Genomic DNA, 21223 nt, shown 5'->3' with positions numbered 1-21223 from the left:
AATGGATAGTATTGGTAGAAATGGAAAGGATGGAAAAAATGAAATGGTTAAAAGTAGAGGTAAGTGGAGAGTTATGAGATAAGGGAGTTTTTGAGAACATGGAGACCCATTGATGATCACAAGGAGGGAAAGAATAGTAACTCCTAATGAAGGTAATGTAGTTATCCTGACAGCAGGAGAAAATCTGTAACTAGAGAAGAAACATAGAGACTTTGTCCCAGATTAAGAAATTTATTAGAGGGTAACAGTAGCACCATCCAAAGATGGGCTTCCTCTCTCTGACAGATGTACCTCAGAACCCCTCTCTCCCTAAATTCTTCTATTTACTAGCAATGATTTTATGTGCCAGCAAAGAATGTTCCTAATATCTTGGGAAATCCAAAGTGAGCCCTCCTTTCTAACTTGCTCTGTGGGAAAAATTACTACTTATGGCTCTGAGAAAGGTCATTTCTATCACCACAAATCTATACAGCTAATAGGTTGAGACCCAAGGCAGGAAAAGAAGGTAAAAAGGAAGAAAAATCATGGAGTGAAGAAGTGAAGGAGGAAGGAAAGTTGGAGTTAAAAGAGAAAAGTGTGTAGTGGTAAATTACCACCAGGGACTTCATTGGGTACCATTGGTGCATACATTCCATATATTACCTGGTCTAGAGGGAATAGATAAGACTCCTGAGTCAAGAGACTAGGGTTCTAGTCCCTGTATTTAGTTTACTGATGTCTTCTTTTGGCCTATCCAATGTAAGAATTCTAAGAGGATAAATGAGATTACACATGAGAAAATGTTCTGAGATCCTTGGGAGAAAATTGTTTCAGAAAATTACATTGTTATCATTTACTTCTTCATTTTAATTTTCCCCGAGAAGCCTAGGGCTTAGGGACTAAGAGGAAGGGAACAGGTTGGGCACTGGGAATCCAGTTACCACTTCACTAAACCTCCGGATCTTGTGGTACAAAACTGGAAAATGGCACTAGGCTGTCCACCTCACTTTATCAGACAAATAGCATAGGGACATCAGGGGCAAATTCAGGCCACTGCTCACCCCTCTGCAAATCACATTATCTCAAAATCCTGAGAAGGGGAGTGAAAAACTCCCCTCCCCCACTAGATGGCACTGAAACCCCTATTTCATTTATTTTTAAAATGCAAGGAGGAGGAAGGGAGAGGAAGGACAAAAAGAACATGGTGGAGAGGCACTCATTTTGGTTCAAAAACCCTGGAGGGCAAAGCAAAATGCTGTGAACATTCTTATCATCCAGAAGGCTCCTCTCTTATTCTTCAACCCTGGCCTTGCAACAGCCTACGAACCCAACACTTTCTTGAAATGTTCATAGAGTTGGCCCTAATGGGTGGGGAATAAAAATAACAAATAAGGCTTTTGAGTAAAAAGAAAACAAAACCAAATCCAAGCCTATAAGATACAGATATGGTGTTGACAACATCTGTGGTAAGGTCTCAGAATAGACAAGCAGCTTGTCTTAATGAATTTGTTCAGGATGGGAGTCCATCCTCCCATGGCTTTGCTGGCCACTTATTAGTCATGCATCATTTTTCTACAGGTCTCTATAGATAAATATACATCCTAAATCCTGTCGACCCCATATATATAAAGAAAAATCACCTCTGAATGTTTTATTAGTTCTCCTTCCCTCCAATTTTTTCCTCCAAATATTTTCAGAATAACTATTAAAAAGCACACCCATTAAATTCTTCATCTCTCATCCTATATTCATCAGAACTCACTTTGTCTCTTTCTGTTTATCTGTCTGTCCGTCTCTGTTTCTCTGTCTCTCATACACATTCAGAGGAGTGGAGGTGGGTTGGGTGGTGGGGAATTTCTAATGATCTGTTTGTGCTGAAATGGGGCTAACCGTTATTAAGCCCCCAGAAAGCCATACAGCTCAATGATGGAAATGCCTGCAGCCCAGGAAGGCAGAGTATGTGGTTTTTCCTGTGAAAACAAAAAGCCCCCTACAAACTGAGACACCACCAATAGGGAACTGTGGTGAGGAGAAAAAACATTCCAATTTTGCATATGAGCTGAAAGTCCCTCTGAATATCAGCTCCTCATAAAGTACATATATATCTAATATACATATGCACACACACATACATTTAAAGAACTGTGTGCACGATTTGAGGGATTTTTGCCATTTTTGTAAGCATAGGAATATGAGATTCAAGGACTATTCCTAAATTTATAATAGTATGTGCAGTAAACACATTACAAAGGGCACATATGTATGTGTGCATAAATATGTATGTGGTTGAGCACATACATACATATACACCATTGACTTGCCTGTTCAAAGAGTAAGACTTAGACATCGCCTGCCGGTAAAATGGTGCAGTTTATCTTTAAGGAGGCTAGAAAAATAAGAAATGAATCTCACGTTGCACGGATGACATCACTAGCTTTTGGCTCTGTGCTCTGTATTCTCCGTCTGTGGGCTTTAGCCAAGGCTGCAGCTCTCAGCGTTTGAACAAGGAAACATCCTCAGGTATCCGGGAGCTCAGAAAACGTTCCTTTATTTCAAGGTTCAGAACGGGGAGATGAGATTTCCAGAGACTCCTGGACGTCGGCTTCTCTTCGGTTTCTCCAGGTCTCTGATGGTGCCCGCGAGGTAGTGAGGCTATCGCTACTGAAAGAAGGGAGGGGAAATTGAATAACCAACAGTCTTCCTTTCCCTACCCCCCCCCTCACCACCACGACCACCAAAAGGAAAAAACCCCAACCCTGAATATAATAACTGCTGATGCTGGGATATTATTCTCGTGGAGCTGCTGAGGCAGAGAGAGATCTTGGCATCTCGGCTCCTTTGTGGGAGCGCTGGTTGTGCATGTAAGGGAAATGGTGCAATATGAGAGCCATTGACAACTGTTAGGCAGACTGCGTGTCTTTCCCCTCCTCTATAGAGCTCCAGGCATTGGTTTTTTGAGGGGCTTATTTATTTTGAGGTGTCAGGGTGTGTGCATGTGTGTATGTGTGCGTGTTGGGGGCAGAAGGTATTACTTTGGGATTTTTCCCCCCTCAGCCTTTGTACCTGCATTTTCCTTGCATATGGGAAGCACGTTTCAGAAGCTGTTTGGTTGCTAGATGAAGTAAAGCACTGTTGAAAAATCAGATTGGGAGGCGACTGACCGATTTACATCCGGGAAGCAAAGCAGGGCGAGGATGTCAGCGGTATGAAGCCGGGGGTTTTCTCCCTAGGGCTCTGGGTGCCTCTGGGCAGAGCTCTCTGTCCATGGTGCTGAAGCGGCTTCTTAGTTCTTTGCAGCCTCTGTGGTTGGACTCCAGCCTCAGTCAGAGCCGATCTCTCCTCGTTCTCTTGCTGCTACGGAGTTTCATCTAATCCAGGGAAAGGAATCGTCCAATTAGGTTGCCTGGTTGACAGCGCCGACAACAAAACGAGTCGCCTGAATGGCAAGGCAAGAGAAAGAAAGCAGAGGAGCTAGGGAACAAAGGTTGTCAGGAGCTGAAAACCTACATGAAGCCTGCTTCTGAGCAAAGCCTATAGGAGGAAAGGTGAAATCCCTTTCTTGCTGAAGGAGAAAGATTTTTTTTTTTTTAGCTCAAGACTGAATCGAGAAACCTTTTCCTGCGCTGCATTGCCCGACCACAAGCACTGGTTGCAAAAAAGAAAGGTGATCCACTTAAAGAGAAAAACAGACCAGAGCTGGCTTGTAAACCTAGGACAATTGGTCCGTTGGAATCGGGAGATTTCTAGGCGCCGACTAGTGATGCTACAATTCACCTGATTTTTGTAAAGTGGCCCAGTTTAACAACCCCTTTCCCCCATCTGTTTAAATCACCACACTTATAAAGAGAGGTGGATCGATTCCATTGGTACACTGCACAAAGAAAGTCAAGGAGCTCCAGTTTAATCAGAAAGAACTTTTATTATTTTCCTCCTGGGAAGAAAAGGAGAAACGGAAGAAGGTCGACTCTGCGCAAAGGTGGTCTTGAGCTGAGCAACCCCGCTGTTTTAAGTGGGGAATCCTTTTCTGAGAGACGTGGAGGGCGCTTCTGACACCCTTAGTTGCTTTAAGCTGCAGGAGATGCCAATTCACCCACTAGATTTTCTTGGGGTTAGAACTTTTTAGATCTTCCCAGAAGCCTTGGTGCTTTGTATGTTGCTTCAAACCGTGGACGTCTAGGTGGGGAGACTCGGTTGAGCAGGGCACTCAGCTGCAATCTCTCAGGCTCAGCTGGCTGCTTTGTTCTGGGGCTGAAGAACTAGGTTGTTGTGAAACATGCCCATGGTGTTGTTGTGAAGCTGAGGTATGGCTGCTGGAAGGTTACTGCTCTACACTGGCCTCTCCTTAGCTCTCTGTGCCCTCGGCATGCTGGCCGTGGCGATCTGCTCAGACCATTGGTACGAGACAGACGCCAGGAAGCATCGGGACAGGTGCAAAGCCTTTACTACCCGTCGGGTCGATCCAGGCTTCATTTACAATAACAACAATAACTTGCCGCTCAGGGCCAGTAGGTCTAGATTGGACCGCTGGGAAGGGAAACTCCTCCGGGCCAGGAACCGGAGGCAGCTGTTTGCCTTGAGCGCTATGGACGAGTGCAACCGTCAGTACAACTCCACCAACATGGGGCTCTGGAGGAAATGCCACAGACAGGGATTTGACCAAGACCTGGATGACCTCATTCAAAAAGGTAAGTGTCTCATCTAGGCTGTCTGCTTTTGAGAACACACATTGAGAATCTAATACCTAGATTGGGGTCCTACCACCTTTAACCTCTTTCTTGCCCCAGGCTAACTTAGTTGCTTTGCCAGAGTTCACTTACCCAAGTCTGGAATATTCAGTCGGCTTTGTAGGTAATCAGTGCTTTGATTCCTCAGCTGTTTATGACAGACACTGGTTCAGGGTTTTGCTTTTCTTTGCCTGGAAATTTTAGTCTGTTTTTATCTATCTGGCCCCTACACATTCTCATTTTCCAGGATGATTATCAGGAAAATGCATTATTAGCTCTATCCTGTATTGGTTTGCCTCTAAGAAACAAGAGGTTGTTGTAAAGTTGTGTATACCATAAGCAACCCTCCTCCACCCCCAAACAAAGCCTCCAAACAAACAAAAAACTCTTATCGAGGAATGTCATGGAGAAGGCAGACTACTCTTAATACCAATCTCAGCTTTAGAGCTTTGACATTTAGTCAAAGTGACATCAAGATATAGATAATGTAGACTAATTTTATTTCAGGAAATGTATTATCTGTTGACCCCCAAATGATTTTTTCCTCTCTTGTCTTGACAAGTGGTAAATAAAAGTGACTTATTGGCACTGAATGGGGAGGGGGAAGTGTAAGAAGATGTTAGAACAAAAAGCTCTCCATTTTTGCATTAGAAAAATGCTAATATTAAAACCACATGTATCTCTAATAAGCAAATGAAACCAAATTGAAAGGTAAACAGCACTTGCTACTAATAATTCACTTAAAAAAATAAATAATACAATAGAAAGGGTACTGGACTTGAAACTGAGAACTGTATTTGAATCCTGACTCACACTTGGTGGGTGACCATCTGCAAGTCTCTTAACCTCTTAGTTTCCTTATCTGAAAATGGTGTTAATACTATTTACTCTACCTACTTCATAGGGTTTGAAGAAAACACACCATGATCTTTAAAAGCCCTCTATTAATGTGTTATAATTGTCATTGATATATAGCCAATTTAAAAAATGATTCCCCCATTCAAAAATATCTATTGTACACAAGTGTTATGGGGCACTAATATCCTAAACCTACTAATATCTGGAAGTCTTATGGGACCATCGCTGAAGAAAAAGACTGATTTCTGCCAGGAAAGTTAATTCTATGAGAATGGAACACAGATTTTGTGTATCTTAGGCATTTCTCTGTATTTCACGTTCATAATCTGTTAAAAAGTGTTCAGGGTGAAAACAGTGTTCTTCAAAATATTTTGCAACTTCCCTTTGGAAGGAATAAAAGAATTGAAATTTAGAATTTTAAAATATAGTGCTTATGCTGCTGTAACAGTTTTATTGATTAGATTTCTGACAGGTGATACTATTCTTGTTCCCCACCACACTTCTCACCTCCCTCACTGACTCCCTTCAAAAACAACTCTCAAATTTGGGAAAGGTTTAAAAAACACTCTAATCAACCAGAAAAAATGCACAATATTTAGTGAAGCAATGAATAGTTTGTAGGTGGTTGAATTTAGATGTACTGTGGGTTCAATGTATCTGACAGGCACTTTAAAAAATATCTACTTTCAAGTTTACGTGAAGTGAACCTGGTGATCTCAATCCAATTAAATTGTGAAGTGAGTTCAGTATTACAAAAAGCAAGCCAGCTGCACAGGTCAGGACTTTTTTAGAGTATAGCATCCAATCTGAAGATTTAAAATGTGAATAATGATTTAGATAACTTTAATAAGGGTTCTTAAGCCAGGTCCTCGAATTTGTCTTGATAATTATTTTAGTATAGTTGGTTTCTTTTGTAATCCTATGTATTTTATGCATTTCAAACATTGTTCTGAGGTGTCCATAAGTTTCATGAAACTGCCAAAGGGCCCATGACCCCAAAAGATTAAGAATCTCTGCTTTAGAAGAATCCAGAGAAGAGCAACATAATAAGGTTGGAATGAAGAATTACAAAACTGGGGGAATTGGGATTATTTAAAGAAGACTAATAAGGAATTTAAAAACGGATTTAAGATCAATAAAGTTATATTGCCAGCCTTCTACTTTCACAAAAATTGCTGCTGCAGGGAATTAAGTGAAATATAAAGAAATCAAGGCAATGAAGATTGACACATACTAGAAGGGTTTACTGAATGAGGCCATTGAATAGCCTTCTTCAAGAATCTTGAAGAACACAATATTCCTCCTTCTGTTTGGTTTTGGTCAAGCCTGATCAGAGGCAGGGCATGGAATTTATGACCTCTTTAGGTCCCCTGCAGTGCTCTGATTCTGTGTTTCTGTGCTTGGCAAAATGAGAGTAAAGGTTGATTTGGCTTGTGGATTAGGCTATTTTGTTACTATAGTGACACTTTCTTCTGGTGAAGATAGAAGTATGCTGGCAGGGAATGGAATGGGGGAAAGTATTATATTTAACCTCCTTATTGGCTGCATTTTAATTGTAATGATAGAAAATGGATACCAAATAGCAGGGAGGATTTAATATCTAAAGTTGTTTGGATATTATATTTCACTTGAACTTATGGAAATGTTCTTCATCACCAAAAATACAGCCATCACTGTCATCCTCCTAATATATGTAATTGCTTTGGTTCCTTCTGCCTGTTGGATATTGTTTTTCTTTGGTTTCTTGTTTTGGGAATAGTGTCAAGGTTACAAATCTAGAGAGATGTATAGTCACTGTCGTAATTTTAAGGTTAAAGAAAGATTTATTTAACTTAACACCATCATGTTTAAAGATCAATTTTTCTTTCTCCAGTTAGTCAAAGAAAGTGTGCATATTCCTTGATAGCTACAAATTACATTAGTATAATTTCTACTATCACCCATTTCCTAGGTGGTGGGAAAATAGAAAAGGAGCTACTATGCATGTCTTTAATTTTGCTGCATTGTTTGAAAAAATTTCTTTCATTGCTCATTAGTCTTTGAAAATAATATCTTAGACCTTTTAAACAAACTTTTAATTTAGTATTCACTTTTTATAAGTATATATTAAAGAGAGGAGAAGTAAAAAAGGAATAGGCTATTTAAATATGATATCAATATTACAGGGAAATTAGAGATTTCTTTGAATGATGATACAGCCCCAAAGAACTTAGTCATTTGGGAAATCAATACTCATTACTGTTGAAAATGCTGCATGTGCATTTTAAAATAAAATTTAAAAACACAACTGAGAAGAATATAAAAGTCAAAGTTGTAGATAGTTAAAAACAACAACTCTGAATTCACTCAGTAATCCTGCCTCTCTCAATCCACTTTATAATGATGTAATTTCTATGTACACATTTCTGTTGCCTATTTGGTTGATGATCTTGCCTCCCTATTATAGTTTAGGGTCTTTGAAAGAAGGGATAGCATCTATTTTTCAACAAAAGATGTACACCAAGGACACAGTACACCACTATACTGACTATCTATACTATCTGACTAGTAAATCCTTATTGAGTTATTACTATTTAGATTTTCATTTAGTTTCATTCAATAAACATTTGTTATATGCAGTGTACTGCAGTGGATGCTTGGATTACCAAAATGAAAAATGTCATATTCCTTGCCCTCAGAGAACTTTCCTTCTACTAAGGGGGAAATGTCATGTACACATGATTATTATGCAAAGTAGGATATGATGGAGATTAAGTAGATATTCAGAAGAAAATGTTCAAGGGTAATTGGAGGAAAAAATTTCAGCTGAGAGAATCACTGAGAAACAGAACCTGAACTAAGCCTTGAAAGAAGATTAGGATTTCAACAGGCACAGATGAGGAGAGAGTGTTGTACATGGATAGGGGAAGCCTGTATAGATAAATAGACATGGAACTTATTAAATGTATACTATGTGACCAGGATTGTGTTAAACAGCAGAATATAGAGTCTATAGAGTTCCTGAAGGGAAGTGATGGGAAATAAGGCTGGGAAGATAAATTAAAACCAGATTATGGAGAATCTTTAATGCCAAGTCAAGGAGTTTGCCTTTTTCAGCAGAAGAGTGATAAAGTCAGGTTTATACATGAAGAAGGTTATTTTTGCAGCTGTGTGAAAGGTGGAATGAAGAGGTGAGAGATCAGAGGCTGGGACAATAGTTACTAGACTATCAAACTTTACCCTAATTAAATTCATAGGAATAAAACTACCAAGGGCTCCTCCTAATTCCAGTGGAAATAATTCAGTGGGAAAACATTTTAAAGGATACTCTGAGAAAAATCTTGATTTCTAAAGTTGACCCAAGGTAGGAATTGTCGTTTGTCAGTCACGTCCAACACTTTGTAACCCCTTTTGGGGTTTTCTTGGCAAAGATATTGGAGTGGTTTACCATTTCCTTCTCCAGCTCATTTTACAGGTGAGGAAACTGAGGCAAATAGGGTTAAGTGACTTGCCCAGGGTCACACAGCTATTAAATGTCAGAGGTCAGATTTAAACTCAGGTCTTCCTAACTCCATGCCCAGAACTCTATACACTGTGCCACTTAGCTGCTTCCAATAAGGGAATTAGGACAGCTTAATACTGGAATGTATGAAAGGATGAAAAAGAAAGATTTCTTGGGTGAGGTATTACATGAAAAGAATAAATACTGTAATAATATATGCTATTGGATAGAAATGTCACCAATAAGCATTCTTTCCCAAATTAGATGAGAAAGTTCTTAGTGAGGGTTAGAATCTGGAATCTCTGGGCAATAATATTAGGTAGAGGTGTAAAATTATGAGTTAGTTCATGTTAGATTGCTTCTATGAAGGTTATTATATCAGGTCTTCTGTTTTCATACCTCGTAGGGGATACTCTGATAAGTCAGGACAAACTCTGAGTACATAGAATTTGTGGAATCAGATTCAGAAATAAAAAAGAGACTTTTAGAGTAACTAGAGAAAGTAGCTACAGGTTGAATTCTGTTATACTGGGATTATTTATTTCTAATTGTTTGGTTCTTCTCAAATGTTGTATTGACTATTCTTTGAAATAAGTGGGCCATTGGTTGGGATTTTGAAAGAGTTTTATCTATATGGAAATTTCCTTAAAATGGAATTTAGCCCATGTCAGTTTTTTCTTTAACGAAACCATTTGCTCATATGGCATAGTGAGGGCAATAGCTGCAAAACATTTTCCCTAGAATCTGTGGTGCACTACCCCTCAAATACTCACAAGATACATGGAATAGAAGAAGTGTGGACACAATCCTAAAATACAGTGATAGTGAGGCACAAATGTATGGGATACACCTGACTAAGACCGAAAACTCTGCAGTTGTGGAGTCTCTATCTTTTCTTTTATTTTGATGTCCTTATCAAATTCATGTAGTTGGGTTGGCTCCTTGAAAGGCACAGAATCTCAGCTCTCTGAGTCAGTCTTATATTAGGTTGAGTTAACCAGGTCATTTGGCTATGGAGCTAGCTCCTTGCTTACTTAGGCTTGACTGCTGTTGGTCTGGGCCAGATCAGTCTTAGATCAGAAGCTAGGTTGCTACCAGATTGGGCTGGCCAGGTCACTCTACTACTGGGTAGCTGCTGCTAGAATGTGCTAATAAGGTTAAAAAGCTGTGGGGTTGTGATTGCATAGGCTATCCCAAACAGATTACTCAGCTGCTTCAGTCTTCTTAGGTTGTGGTATCTCTGCAGGATATATTGATGGCCTGGATTCCTTGGACTTGCATTGTAGTCTTCATTATCTTCATCCTCTGCTTCAATGGAATATTATAGCTCCATTTTTCAACTGGAGTATTCCAGTGCTTTTTTCAGCAAGGGTAAAGACCTTTAGCCTCCAATTGGCAGAAGTGTCATCTCTGATTCCCCTCAGAGTATAGGCTGCAACCTATGGTCCTCCATATAAATTCGTTTAATAATTATTAAAGAAATTCTATTCCTTATGATAGTTAATTAAATAAAAACATATTTCCTTCCTAAACATGTTTACATGTTTTGCTCTAAATTATTACATTAGAACCCGAAGGATAATAAAAATTAACATAGTTACTTGGACTTAACAGTATAGAAGATGGAACTTGGATGAATGGAAAAGTCACAAGGAAGCACATTTTAGCTCATTTTAAGGAAGAACCTCCTAACAGTTTGAGCTGGCTCAAATTAAATATGCTAAAGACATTTATTTAATATAATCAACATTATGCTAGTTTTCCATTAATAATGTGTTGATTTTAAATTAGTCTTTCATGATTTTCCCTCCTCTCCTACTCTTTCCACTTCCCTTTTTCTTTTTTTTTTAGTGTGAAACAGTGAATCAGACATTGATCCTTCAGTGCAACTAGTATAGACACTTCATTGTTAGTCACCTTAGGCGTAACAACCTCGTTAGATTAACAAGAACAGTAACCTAAATACGGTTTCAGAATAGCAATTTAGTAGTTCCTTCAGGTGTTACACACCTGACAATGAGAAACAATCAGTGCTCTTCCTCTCTATGACCTACAAAATTGTAGGTTATGCCAAAGGACACAAAGCAAAATCCTAATTGTCTTCTGGCTTGGTCTGATCCTGTACACACACAGACACACTTGGATTTGTATACCTAGATATACAAATCCATATGCATGAACTTCTATGGGTATACTGCACAGGCTAATTGAGAAGTAAGAAGGTATGTTGCTTGATAGGTGAGTATACCAATGGAAGGAAAGATTTCCTATTTTAAAGGTGGAAAGAACTTTAAAAATAATTGATTTAATGCCTCCTCATTGGATCGATAAATGGTGGTATGGTGCAGTGGCCAAATAGTGCAGTGTTTAGAATGTAGGAATTGGGAGCAGGAAACTTTAGTTCAAATCCCTCTTCTGATACTCACTGTGTAATGATGGTCAAGTCACTTAAGCTTCCTGAGTATCTTCATCCGTGGAATGATAATAGTGAAATTCAAATGAGAAAATGTATATAAAGTATTTGATAAACTTTAAAGCACTATACAAATGTCAGTAGTTATTATTGCATCTGAGGTAAGTGAGAGACAGAGAGGTTAAGTAACTTGACCAAAGCACCTAGATATTAAGTTTAGCCCAAATTCACGCTAAGGCACAGCAATCCCAGATTCAGTCAGCTTTTCATTCTACTATACTGCTTCCATTGGAGTTGGGTGGGAGGGAATAGGTATGTAGGTAAGTGGTTGATAAAAAGAGATTATGGGTGACAGAGTATGGAAATCAGAGAGGTTAATCATCCCTAATGTGACCACAGGATGCTAGCTTATAACAAAACAAAGTAGAAAACATGGTAGCTAATTTCTCATCAGTGCACATCAATGTTGTAATAAATTACTTAAATATCTTCTCTTCTGTGTACTTATCCTACCAATTTGAAATCTTAACCTGCACATTTTGGCTAGAAGATTTAAACAAAATAAAGAGAAAGAAATTGGATTCTGAATCAATGGTCAGTGTATTTTCACACCTGCAGTTACTTAGAGAAAAGGAAAGGAAGCAAAGATAAGAGACCAGAGTTGTAAAGATCATCTAATACCCCTAGGTATTCACTGGCTTGGACTAATGATGGAACCCCCAAATAGAGAATATTTTACTGTAATGATAAATTTTGCTTTAACTAGACAAATCTCTGCCCCTTAATCAATATGTTTAAGGGTTTATGGGATGTTCAGGGAGGCCTAGCACCTCAGGTGTGAGGGCTTGCCAAGATCTTTTCAGGGGTCCTCATCCACCTTTCATGTCTACCTGCCACCCAACTCTCACCTGTGCCTCCAAGAAGCTGTAGCATGCACAGTGACCATGCCCTATTAAAACTGTCTAGGCAGATGGGCTAAATAAGGTTGAGGGTAACCAAAAGGCCCTAAACACATCAGTGAGTTAGGGGGATGTCTACCCTAAGCATGTGAAGATTTCTCCCAGTGGAATGGATGGATGAGAATAATTAATTGCAATGGCCGTAAAGGTGGTTGAAGCAGGCACTGTGGAGCATTTAGAGCTTGGTCAGACATTGAAGATGCCAAGGTCATCCACTGCATCTGGACCATCGCCAGTCATCCTGACTTTTGTCTTGCCACTGGACCTCAGTGACTCTGGAAGAAAGAGTCAGGCTTTGTGCAACTCTGCCCCAATTAAATCCCATTCATAGCAAGTCAAGACATTACCCCATGATGTCATTGGTCCTTCTCATAAAGCAAGGGCAAACAACAGAGGTAGGAATGTAATTCTCATTTCCTTAAAGTTTAGAAGGTAGTTTTCATTATCTCTACGTTAGTCATGGAATTCCTTTCCTTGAAATAGACTAATTTAGATTTCAAATAAGTTAATTCAGTAAGGGGTAAATTAAAACTGCCCTATTGAGCTAATTTTCATTATCCTTGGATGAGAGAGAGAAAATCTTACAGTAAATGATTGACTCTTTTTACAGCACAGAGATATTAACACATAGGAACAAGTTCATCTGAATTATGTTTTAATAAATAGCAGAATTTCTGATTATTAGCCAGGGTTCGTGCATTTGTTATTGTATACCATAGTATATCCATGTTATCTTCTAAAAGAACCTTAGGCTTTTCTGAGGAGGAGAATTTGAATTCTTCTGACATTTGAACACTGATTGCTAGTATGTAACCTTAGCAATGCTGAAGTCACAAGTGGCAAATATTCCACTTAAATTACTTCAGTGCTGTTCATTCTAGACTACTGTTACTCCCTATCTGAACTATTATAATAACCTCCTAACAGTCTTTCCTACTTCCATTCTCTTCTCTCCCCCACCTCCAAATCCATCATTCCTACCACTGATTCCTACCACAATCTTTATGCAGAGATCTGGTTATACTGCTTTTCTGCTCAAACATTTTTGGTGGCTTCACATTACCTAGTAAGTAAAATTCAAATGCCTTTGCCTGGCATTTAAAGCTCATATAATTTGGCACCAACCTTTCTAGTTTTATCTCATACAGCTCTCTACCATATACACTCTATTTTAGTTAATCTAGTATACTCTCTGAGTAAGGCTGATTACTGCACAGCTCTGCCTCCTGATCTCATTGGTCATCTTTGAGAATGAGGATGAACAACAACAATATGTTCTTTGTCCCCCAAATATATGCCATGCTTTCTACCTTCGTGCCTTTGTTCACATTGTTGTTTTTACAGTATTTCAAATGTCTTTTCTTCCTCCTGTTAGACTGTCAGTTTTCCCCCAACCTTTCAAAGACTACTCAAATGCTATTTATCCTCTTCAGTCAATTATTACGTTTTTCCCTTGGCTTTCACATTACACTTTGCTTTGCTCAGTGGATATAGCACTAGCCCTGGACTTCAGTTCAAATTTGGCTTTAGACACTTACTAGCTGTATAAACCCTGGACAAGTCACTTAATCCTTTCTACATCAGTTTACAGTCATCTGTAAAATGAACTGGAAAAGGAAATGACAAACTACTCCAGTTATCTTTGCCAAGAAAGTCCCAAATAGGGTCACTGAAGTGATTGAATGACAACAATATATTTATCATGCATTATTTTGTATTTTAATCTATGTGTATCTATTCCCCTACTATACTGTAACCTTCATTAGTGCAGGGTCCAATTTTCTGTTAATTTTGAACCTCTCTCAATATTCAGCACAGTGTTTTAGATGCAGTAGACACATAAATATTTTGTGAATCAGGTTGAATTGAAATAGAAACCTTGAATCCACCTATGGCTTTTGGTCTCTTCCTTCTCACTTTTGATTCTGTATCATTCATCATTAAGACCCATTTCTTCCTTCAAAATGAGTCTCAGATTTACTCTTCACTTTCTTTTTCTAGATGCTTCTAGACAATATCCTTACTATTTCATACCTGGATTGCTGCAATAGCCTTTTTGTTCTTTCCCATGCTCCAGACTCTCTCGTCTTATCTACATTCTGTCTATCAGTGATAGACCAATCTTTCTAAAACACAGTTTTTATCATGTCACTTACAATGGTTCCCAATCCCCTGGTAGATGATGTCCACACTTCTCTGTTTGACATCTGGGGTCGTCCATTCTCTCTTTGCACTGTATCCATGTAATCTTGTTTCTTTATATTCACTTGTGTCCCAGCTATATGGGACAGGTCTGTTTGCTTTCCCCAGCATACACGAAGGTCATTTCTGCTTCTCTACCTTAAATGTTCGTGATGTTTCTCTTTTATCTAAAATGCCTCCTACTTACTCTCTACTTCTCCAAGTTCGACTTATTTTTCATGGCCCAGCTCAAGACCTTCCATTAAGACCCTTCCATTAAGCCTTTGTAAGCTTTTCTAACCTCCAGTGATCTCTCCCTTTCCTAAACTCCCAATGTACTTGTTAGCACCACATGCAGGCTAATGTTTAATTCTTTTCCAATGCTTTTATGCATGATAATTCTATTACCAGCTGGAATTCAAGCTCTTTGGGGGCAGGGGCCATGTCTTAAGCTTTGGATACATAATAGATACTGAATAAATCCTCATCGATTGTTCAAAATTTATAATTGTTTTTATTGTCTGTACCTATCAGCAGTCAACTTTTCTTTTATGATATGCTTTCAGTACTTAGTAGTAATGGTTTCATCATGAATGACTACATTGGAATCAGAATGGTAATAACAATAATTAAGAGAGTTATAACAGAGATAAAAGGCTTTCTTTTACTGTGGGAATTAAAACCACACCAATATAGTTTTATATATACATACATATACATATATACACACACATATATGTGTACATACATGTATATATATAAAAATGTGTGCATATACATAATCTATACACACTTAGGTACTCTCTCTCTATGTATGTGTACATATACATATACATTTAGGTAGTCTAAATATAAGCCAGATAATGTACAGGGAATTTAAGAATGAGAAATGATGTGTTTCAATTTGTCAATAACATAGGCCAAGATCTCAGGACTTGTCCAAAAGTCATTTGGGATTATTTACAGGCAATTGTTTGGTTCTGAGGAGATGCCACTGTTGGCATTCAGAAGGAGCTGAGAAATTTGTTGCTGTTTTGGAAGAATGTAGTCTCTTAATTATTTCTATTGATCTTGTGTGTGTTTATGTTTTTTTTTTTCTTTCTCAGCATCACAGTATTTTGCCAATAAAAAAATCATGTTAGATCATCTTCATAAATTTATATTGTTTCCTGCTTTTTAAGAAAGCCTTATTGTTCCATATTCTGAACCTGACTCTCTAATAGACTTTATTTGTTATAGAGCTATTCTTATTCGGTTTAAACTGCATTATTCTTCATCATTATAATGACTTCTTCTATTTAGGCAGCAATGCCTCTCACTGCCACCAAGGAACCTAGAATGCTTTGCAGACCTGGAGGTGAGATGATTGTTTCTTCTCTGAACAGGTGATATACTACAAGCCATAGCAAATAGTAGGGATGTAATGAAACCAGTTTAAATCTCTATTCAAAAACCTTATTTAAATTTTATTCACAATAAGCTCTCTTGAATGTGCCCTAGTACTCAGCACTTTCCTACTCATCTTACACCTAACTTTTTTTCCTGGCAACTCTCTTACATAATGTTTCTATATTATTTTTATTTTTTATTGTTTAAACTAAATTTTATTTATTTCCATCAACAGATATATATCTGCCTTTCCTCCTTCTTACTCTTTCCCCTATTCTCCCTGCATTGAGAAAAAGTGAAAAATAAACTAACCATTATAAACATCTATAGTCAAGCAAAACAAATTCCTGTATTGGACATGAAAAAAAAGTATGTCTCAGTCTGTACTCTGAGTCCATATCACTTCTCTGGAAGGAGATGGGTTGCATGTTTCATCATGAATTCTCTGGATTTATGATTGATCATTACATTCATCAGAGTTCTAGAGTCTTTTCTTTTCTTTAATTTTTTTTTGGGGGGCAGGGCAATGAGGGTTGTGACTTGCCCAGGGTCACACAGCTAGTGTCAAAGTGTCTGAGGCCAGATTTAAACTCAGGTCCTCCTGAATCCAGGGCCAGTGTTTTATCCACTATACCACCTAACTGCCCCAGAGTTAGAGTCTTTCACAGGTATTTATAATATTGTTATTACTTTATAAATTGTTCTCCTGGTTCTGCTCACTTCACTCTGCATCAGATCATATAAGTTTTCCTGAGATCTATTTCCTTTATCATTTCTTATAGCACATTGGTATTCTACCATATCTACCAAATTCATATACCAAAACTTGTTTAGCTGTTCACCAAGTGACTGGTAATTCCTTATTTCCAATCTTTGTCACTATAAAAGAACTATGATAAACATTAACTATTTAAACAATAGAATTATTTATACATACCCTATATCCCCCTACTAGACCATAAGTTTTCTGAAGGCAGGAACTATCTTAACTAGACCTTTTGATTTCATCCAGAAATACTTATTTATACTCAGCATTTAAAAATGTCTATAGAATTGAATTGAATTCTCTTCTTTGTAAGGGATACCAAGTTTTTAAAAAATCCCAAGTATAGAAACTCTGTACCTGCAACATTTGTGAGATGAAACTATTGCTAATATCCGTAGGGATTTAAAAGAAGTTTCTATGCTATCTCTCTCTCTCTCATATATACACTATTTCTCTCTCTCTCTCTCAAGATGACATATGAGGGAAAGTCAAACCTAAACAATAGCTCTTGCTGAAAAATAGCCTTTGAGATGGAGAAAAATCTAAAACAAAGTAAAAGAGAAGTTGTTCCCCAATCAACTCTAGGATCAAATAAAAACTCTTCTATTTGGCAGTTAAAGCCCATTATAATTTGGCTCTAACCTACATATTCCAGCTGATTATGTATTTACTCCCTCTCATGCAATGTTTATTTCTGCTAAACTGGCATTTTTGTTATTCCTCATATATAACATTATACCTCCCATCTCTGTCCCTTTGCTATTTTGCATACCTGGAATGTATTTCCAACTTACCTCAACCTCTTAGAATCCCTGGTTCCTCTTCAAGCTCATGTGAAAGGTCATCTATCACAAGAGACCTTTTCTGATTCTCCCCAGCTATTAGTGCCTCTCCCCTCTTCTCCATCCGCTTCTTGGAGGTAAGATTGTTTCTTTTTTAAAGGCAATCTTTTATTGGTGAAATACTATGGCTATGAAAAATATACAAACACACACATGGATTGAAACAAGAGACTGTATTCTTAATTATATTGTATATAACAACTGTTCCCCCATGTACTCACTAGATTTGGAGACTTAATCTGTATTATTAGCATCTTTTTCATCACTTTCTTAAGTCCAGACAATCAATAAAATGATAAATTGAGTCCTAATTTGTAGTGTGCTGATTTCTGAGGTATAAATGTACACACTGAAAATTTAACAATGGGAGAGCTTTCTGGAGCCAGCTTCAGCCCACACCAGATTTTAGATATACCTAAGAAAGCTAACTTTGCACTGTAGATAGTGAGCTGGTCTTCTTGAAGCCAGAAAGACCTGGGTCTAATTCTGCTTTGAACACATATGGATGGTATAGTCCTGGGCAAGTGATTTAGTGTAACAGACACTCTAAGTTACAGAGAAGGTACTGACCTTAGAGTTTGGCACCAATGCTGGTACCTCCTGTTGTACCCAAATCACTCACACAAACACACATAGGTTGTTTTAAATATGCCACTGTTCAAAGTGGGGAATTAAAAGTAAAATCATGAAATAACATCAAATTCACAAAGGTTTTATGGAGGATTGAGTAGTAACAAGTATATCTTGTCCTTAGGTAACACAGTGGAAAGAACAGAGACATAAGAGACTTGGGGCTGGACCCAAACACTGGTAATTTACTAGCTATGTAACTATGACCAAGTCACTTAATTTCTCTGACTTTCTGGTTCCTCATATGTAAAATTGGGATAATAATACTTGTAACACCCATCTTGCAGGGTTGTCATAAGGATCAAATAAGATAATGCATATGAAGGACTTTGTAAACTTTAAAACATTATGCAAATGGAAGCTATTAAGAGGGAATATAATCAACTCTTCAGAATAGGTGATACTCATTTAATCTTTTTTTTTTGACTGACAATCTCATATTTATTTTTTTTAGTCCTCAACATTAATTTAAAAATATTTTTATTTAAAGTTTTGAGTTCCAAATTATGTCTCTCCCTCCCTCTCTTCTTCCCTCCCTTCCTGAGATGGTAAGCAATCAGAGATAGGTTATACATGTGCAATTAAGTAAAACATTTCCATATTTTTCATTTTATATAAGACAAAAAATGAAAGAACATGGAAAAATAACATCCTTCAGTCTATGTTCAATCAATATCAGTTCTTTCTCTGGAGGGGATAGTATGCTTCATCTTTAGTCCTTTAGGATCGTCATCATTGTATTACTGAGAATAACTAAATCATTCGCAGTTCTCCATCAAATAATATTGCTATTACTGTGTACAACATTCTCCTGGTTCTGTTCACTTCACTATGATCAATTCATGTAAGTCTTTCCAGGTTTTTCTGAAATCATTCTGCTTGTTCTTTCTTATAGCACAATAATATTGCAGTACAATCATATACCACAGCTTGTTTAGCCATTCCCCATTTGATGGGCATCCCTTTGATTTCCGATTCTTAGCCACCACAAAAAGAGCTGCTATAAAATATTCATTTTTATAAGATTTTGAGTTCCAAATTTTTCTCTTCCCCCTCCCCAAGACAGCAAGAAATTTGATATAAGTTATACTCAATCATGTTAACATATTTCCACATTAGTCATGTTGTGAGAGAAGAAACAGAACAGAAGGGAAAAACCACAAAATGAAAAACAAAAGAAATTGAAGATAGTATGCTTCCATCTGCATTCAGACTCCATAGTTCTTCCTCTGGATGTGCATAACATTTTTCATCATGTGTCTTTTGGAATTGTCTTGGATCATTGTATTGCTGAGAAGAGCTAAGTCTGTCATAGTTGATCATTGCACAGTGTTGCAGTTACTGTGTATGGTGTTCTCCTGGTTTTGCTCACTTCACTTAGGTACTGATTTATTCTTAATAATGTCCAAGAAAAGAGGTAACATAGTTCCTAATTTGAACATATATTTTACATGAGAAGAGAAACATTGAATGATGACTTTGTTGCCTTTCTTGGTATATTCCCTGTTGGGATATTTTGAGTCTCACTGTGCCTTTCTTCCTCCTTTATTTTTCTCTCTCTCCCCTCTCTCATTCATTCAGCAAGTATTTATTGAATCTCTTGTATGCATTTCTCCCTCTTTCCTTTGTTGCCTCTCTTTCCTTCCCCTTTTCTCTCTCTTTCCCCCTATTTTCTCCTCTTTCCTTGTTCAGAAAATCACATTTATTCACTAAAACACCATAGTTTAATATATGCTTTAGTACTTGAATATAATTCTGGTCCTATTGTTGGGAGTATTTCCTTCAGTGGTAGAATGCAACCAAATTTATAGTTGATTCTCGTAATTCACAGTAGTTATGTTCTATAAAGTTGCTGTAAACACTGAATTAGCAAATACTGAACCACTACTCCTAGGGGAAAGACAGGATTGAGTTCCCATGCTTCTGTTTAGACATTTTACTTTAGCACTTTCTAGAGCAGCCTTACCTATAGATTGGCGAATTTCTTTTTCCTTTTCCTGGATGTACCATATTGTTGATTCATTAACATTGATCTCATAGCCAACAGCACTATAATTCATGCCTGAACGAAGCTTATCTAACACATGTATTTTCTCTGTAAGGCCCATCACAGCCTTTATGTGTTTAGGACCACTAGGCAGCACTTCAGTACTTTGTTGGTGGCCATTTTTAACAGCAAAATCACCTTCAGAAAGCACAAAAATAAGAAAAACATATCACTAAATAGATCATGAAAACTATACTTGTTTACAGTATGAAAGCTAAAATAAGAAGGTCGATCATTGCCTTGCTCAACTTTACTTGGGAAAGTGTGTGTTGGATGACTCAAATTTTTAGCCTCTTTGTGCATGTTCATGAATTACCTCAAAAGTACAATGAATATTGATTTTAGGGTTACAGATATATTTTAGTCAATAGGTGAATTCACAAATATGGAATCCACAAATAACAAAGATTGACTTTGTTTCATATGTACAAATCCACTTCACTCTTCGTTATAGATATGTTCCTGAAATTATTTTAAAATCAGATTTCAAAAATAGAACCAGATGGGGCAGCTAGGTGGCATAGTGGATAAAGTACTGGTCCTGGATTCAGGAGGACCTGAGTTCAAATATGACCTCAGACACTTACTAGCTGTGTGACCCTGGGCAAATCACTTAACCCTCATTGCCCCACCAAAAAAAAATGACAAAAATAGAACCAGAATTGAATCGATCAAGCATTTATGAAATACTATGTATCAGAGGCTGTGTTAAACACTGAGAATACATGGATAAATATAAAACAGTTCCTGGCCTCAAGGAATTTACATTCTGTTGGGGGAGGGGAACACATACACATATAAATATAAATATAAAAGAAAATGTTGATAATTTTGAGGCTAAAAGACCAATAGATGAAGGTGGGCTTTCAGGTAGAAGGAAACTAGGAAGTAGAGTTAAGGCAGGAATACATTCCAGGTGTCAGGGACAACCAGGGATGGGAATGGGAATGTGAG

At 37.6% G+C, this 21223-nt stretch overlaps 2 protein-coding genes across 2 annotated transcripts in view; one reads left to right on the top strand and one right to left on the bottom strand.

Moving 5' to 3' along the window:
• Nucleotides 1-2523, bottom strand: part of MRPS33 (mitochondrial ribosomal protein S33) — a 36267-nt gene extending 33744 nt beyond the window's left edge. Inside the window, exon 1 of the mRNA XM_043965937.1 lies at nt 2392-2523. The gene's annotated coding sequence lies outside the window, so the exon portion shown is untranslated. The remainder of the gene's footprint in view (nt 1-2391) is intronic.
• A 1743-nt stretch (nt 2524-4266) lies between these two features.
• Nucleotides 4267-21223, top strand: part of TMEM178B (transmembrane protein 178B) — a 447373-nt gene continuing 430416 nt past the window's right edge. Inside the window, exon 1 of the mRNA XM_043965935.1 lies at nt 4267-4664. Coding sequence (XP_043821870.1) covers nt 4283-4664 — 382 coding nt within the window. The 5' untranslated portion in view covers nt 4267-4282. The remainder of the gene's footprint in view (nt 4665-21223) is intronic.

Source organism: Dromiciops gliroides, chromosome 5, assembly GCF_019393635.1.
Source record: "Dromiciops gliroides isolate mDroGli1 chromosome 5, mDroGli1.pri, whole genome shotgun sequence".
Lineage (NCBI taxonomy): Eukaryota > Metazoa > Chordata > Mammalia > Microbiotheria > Microbiotheriidae > Dromiciops > Dromiciops gliroides.
Note: the sequence above shows the minus strand (reverse complement) of the source record. Positions and strands in the feature narration are given on the sequence as shown.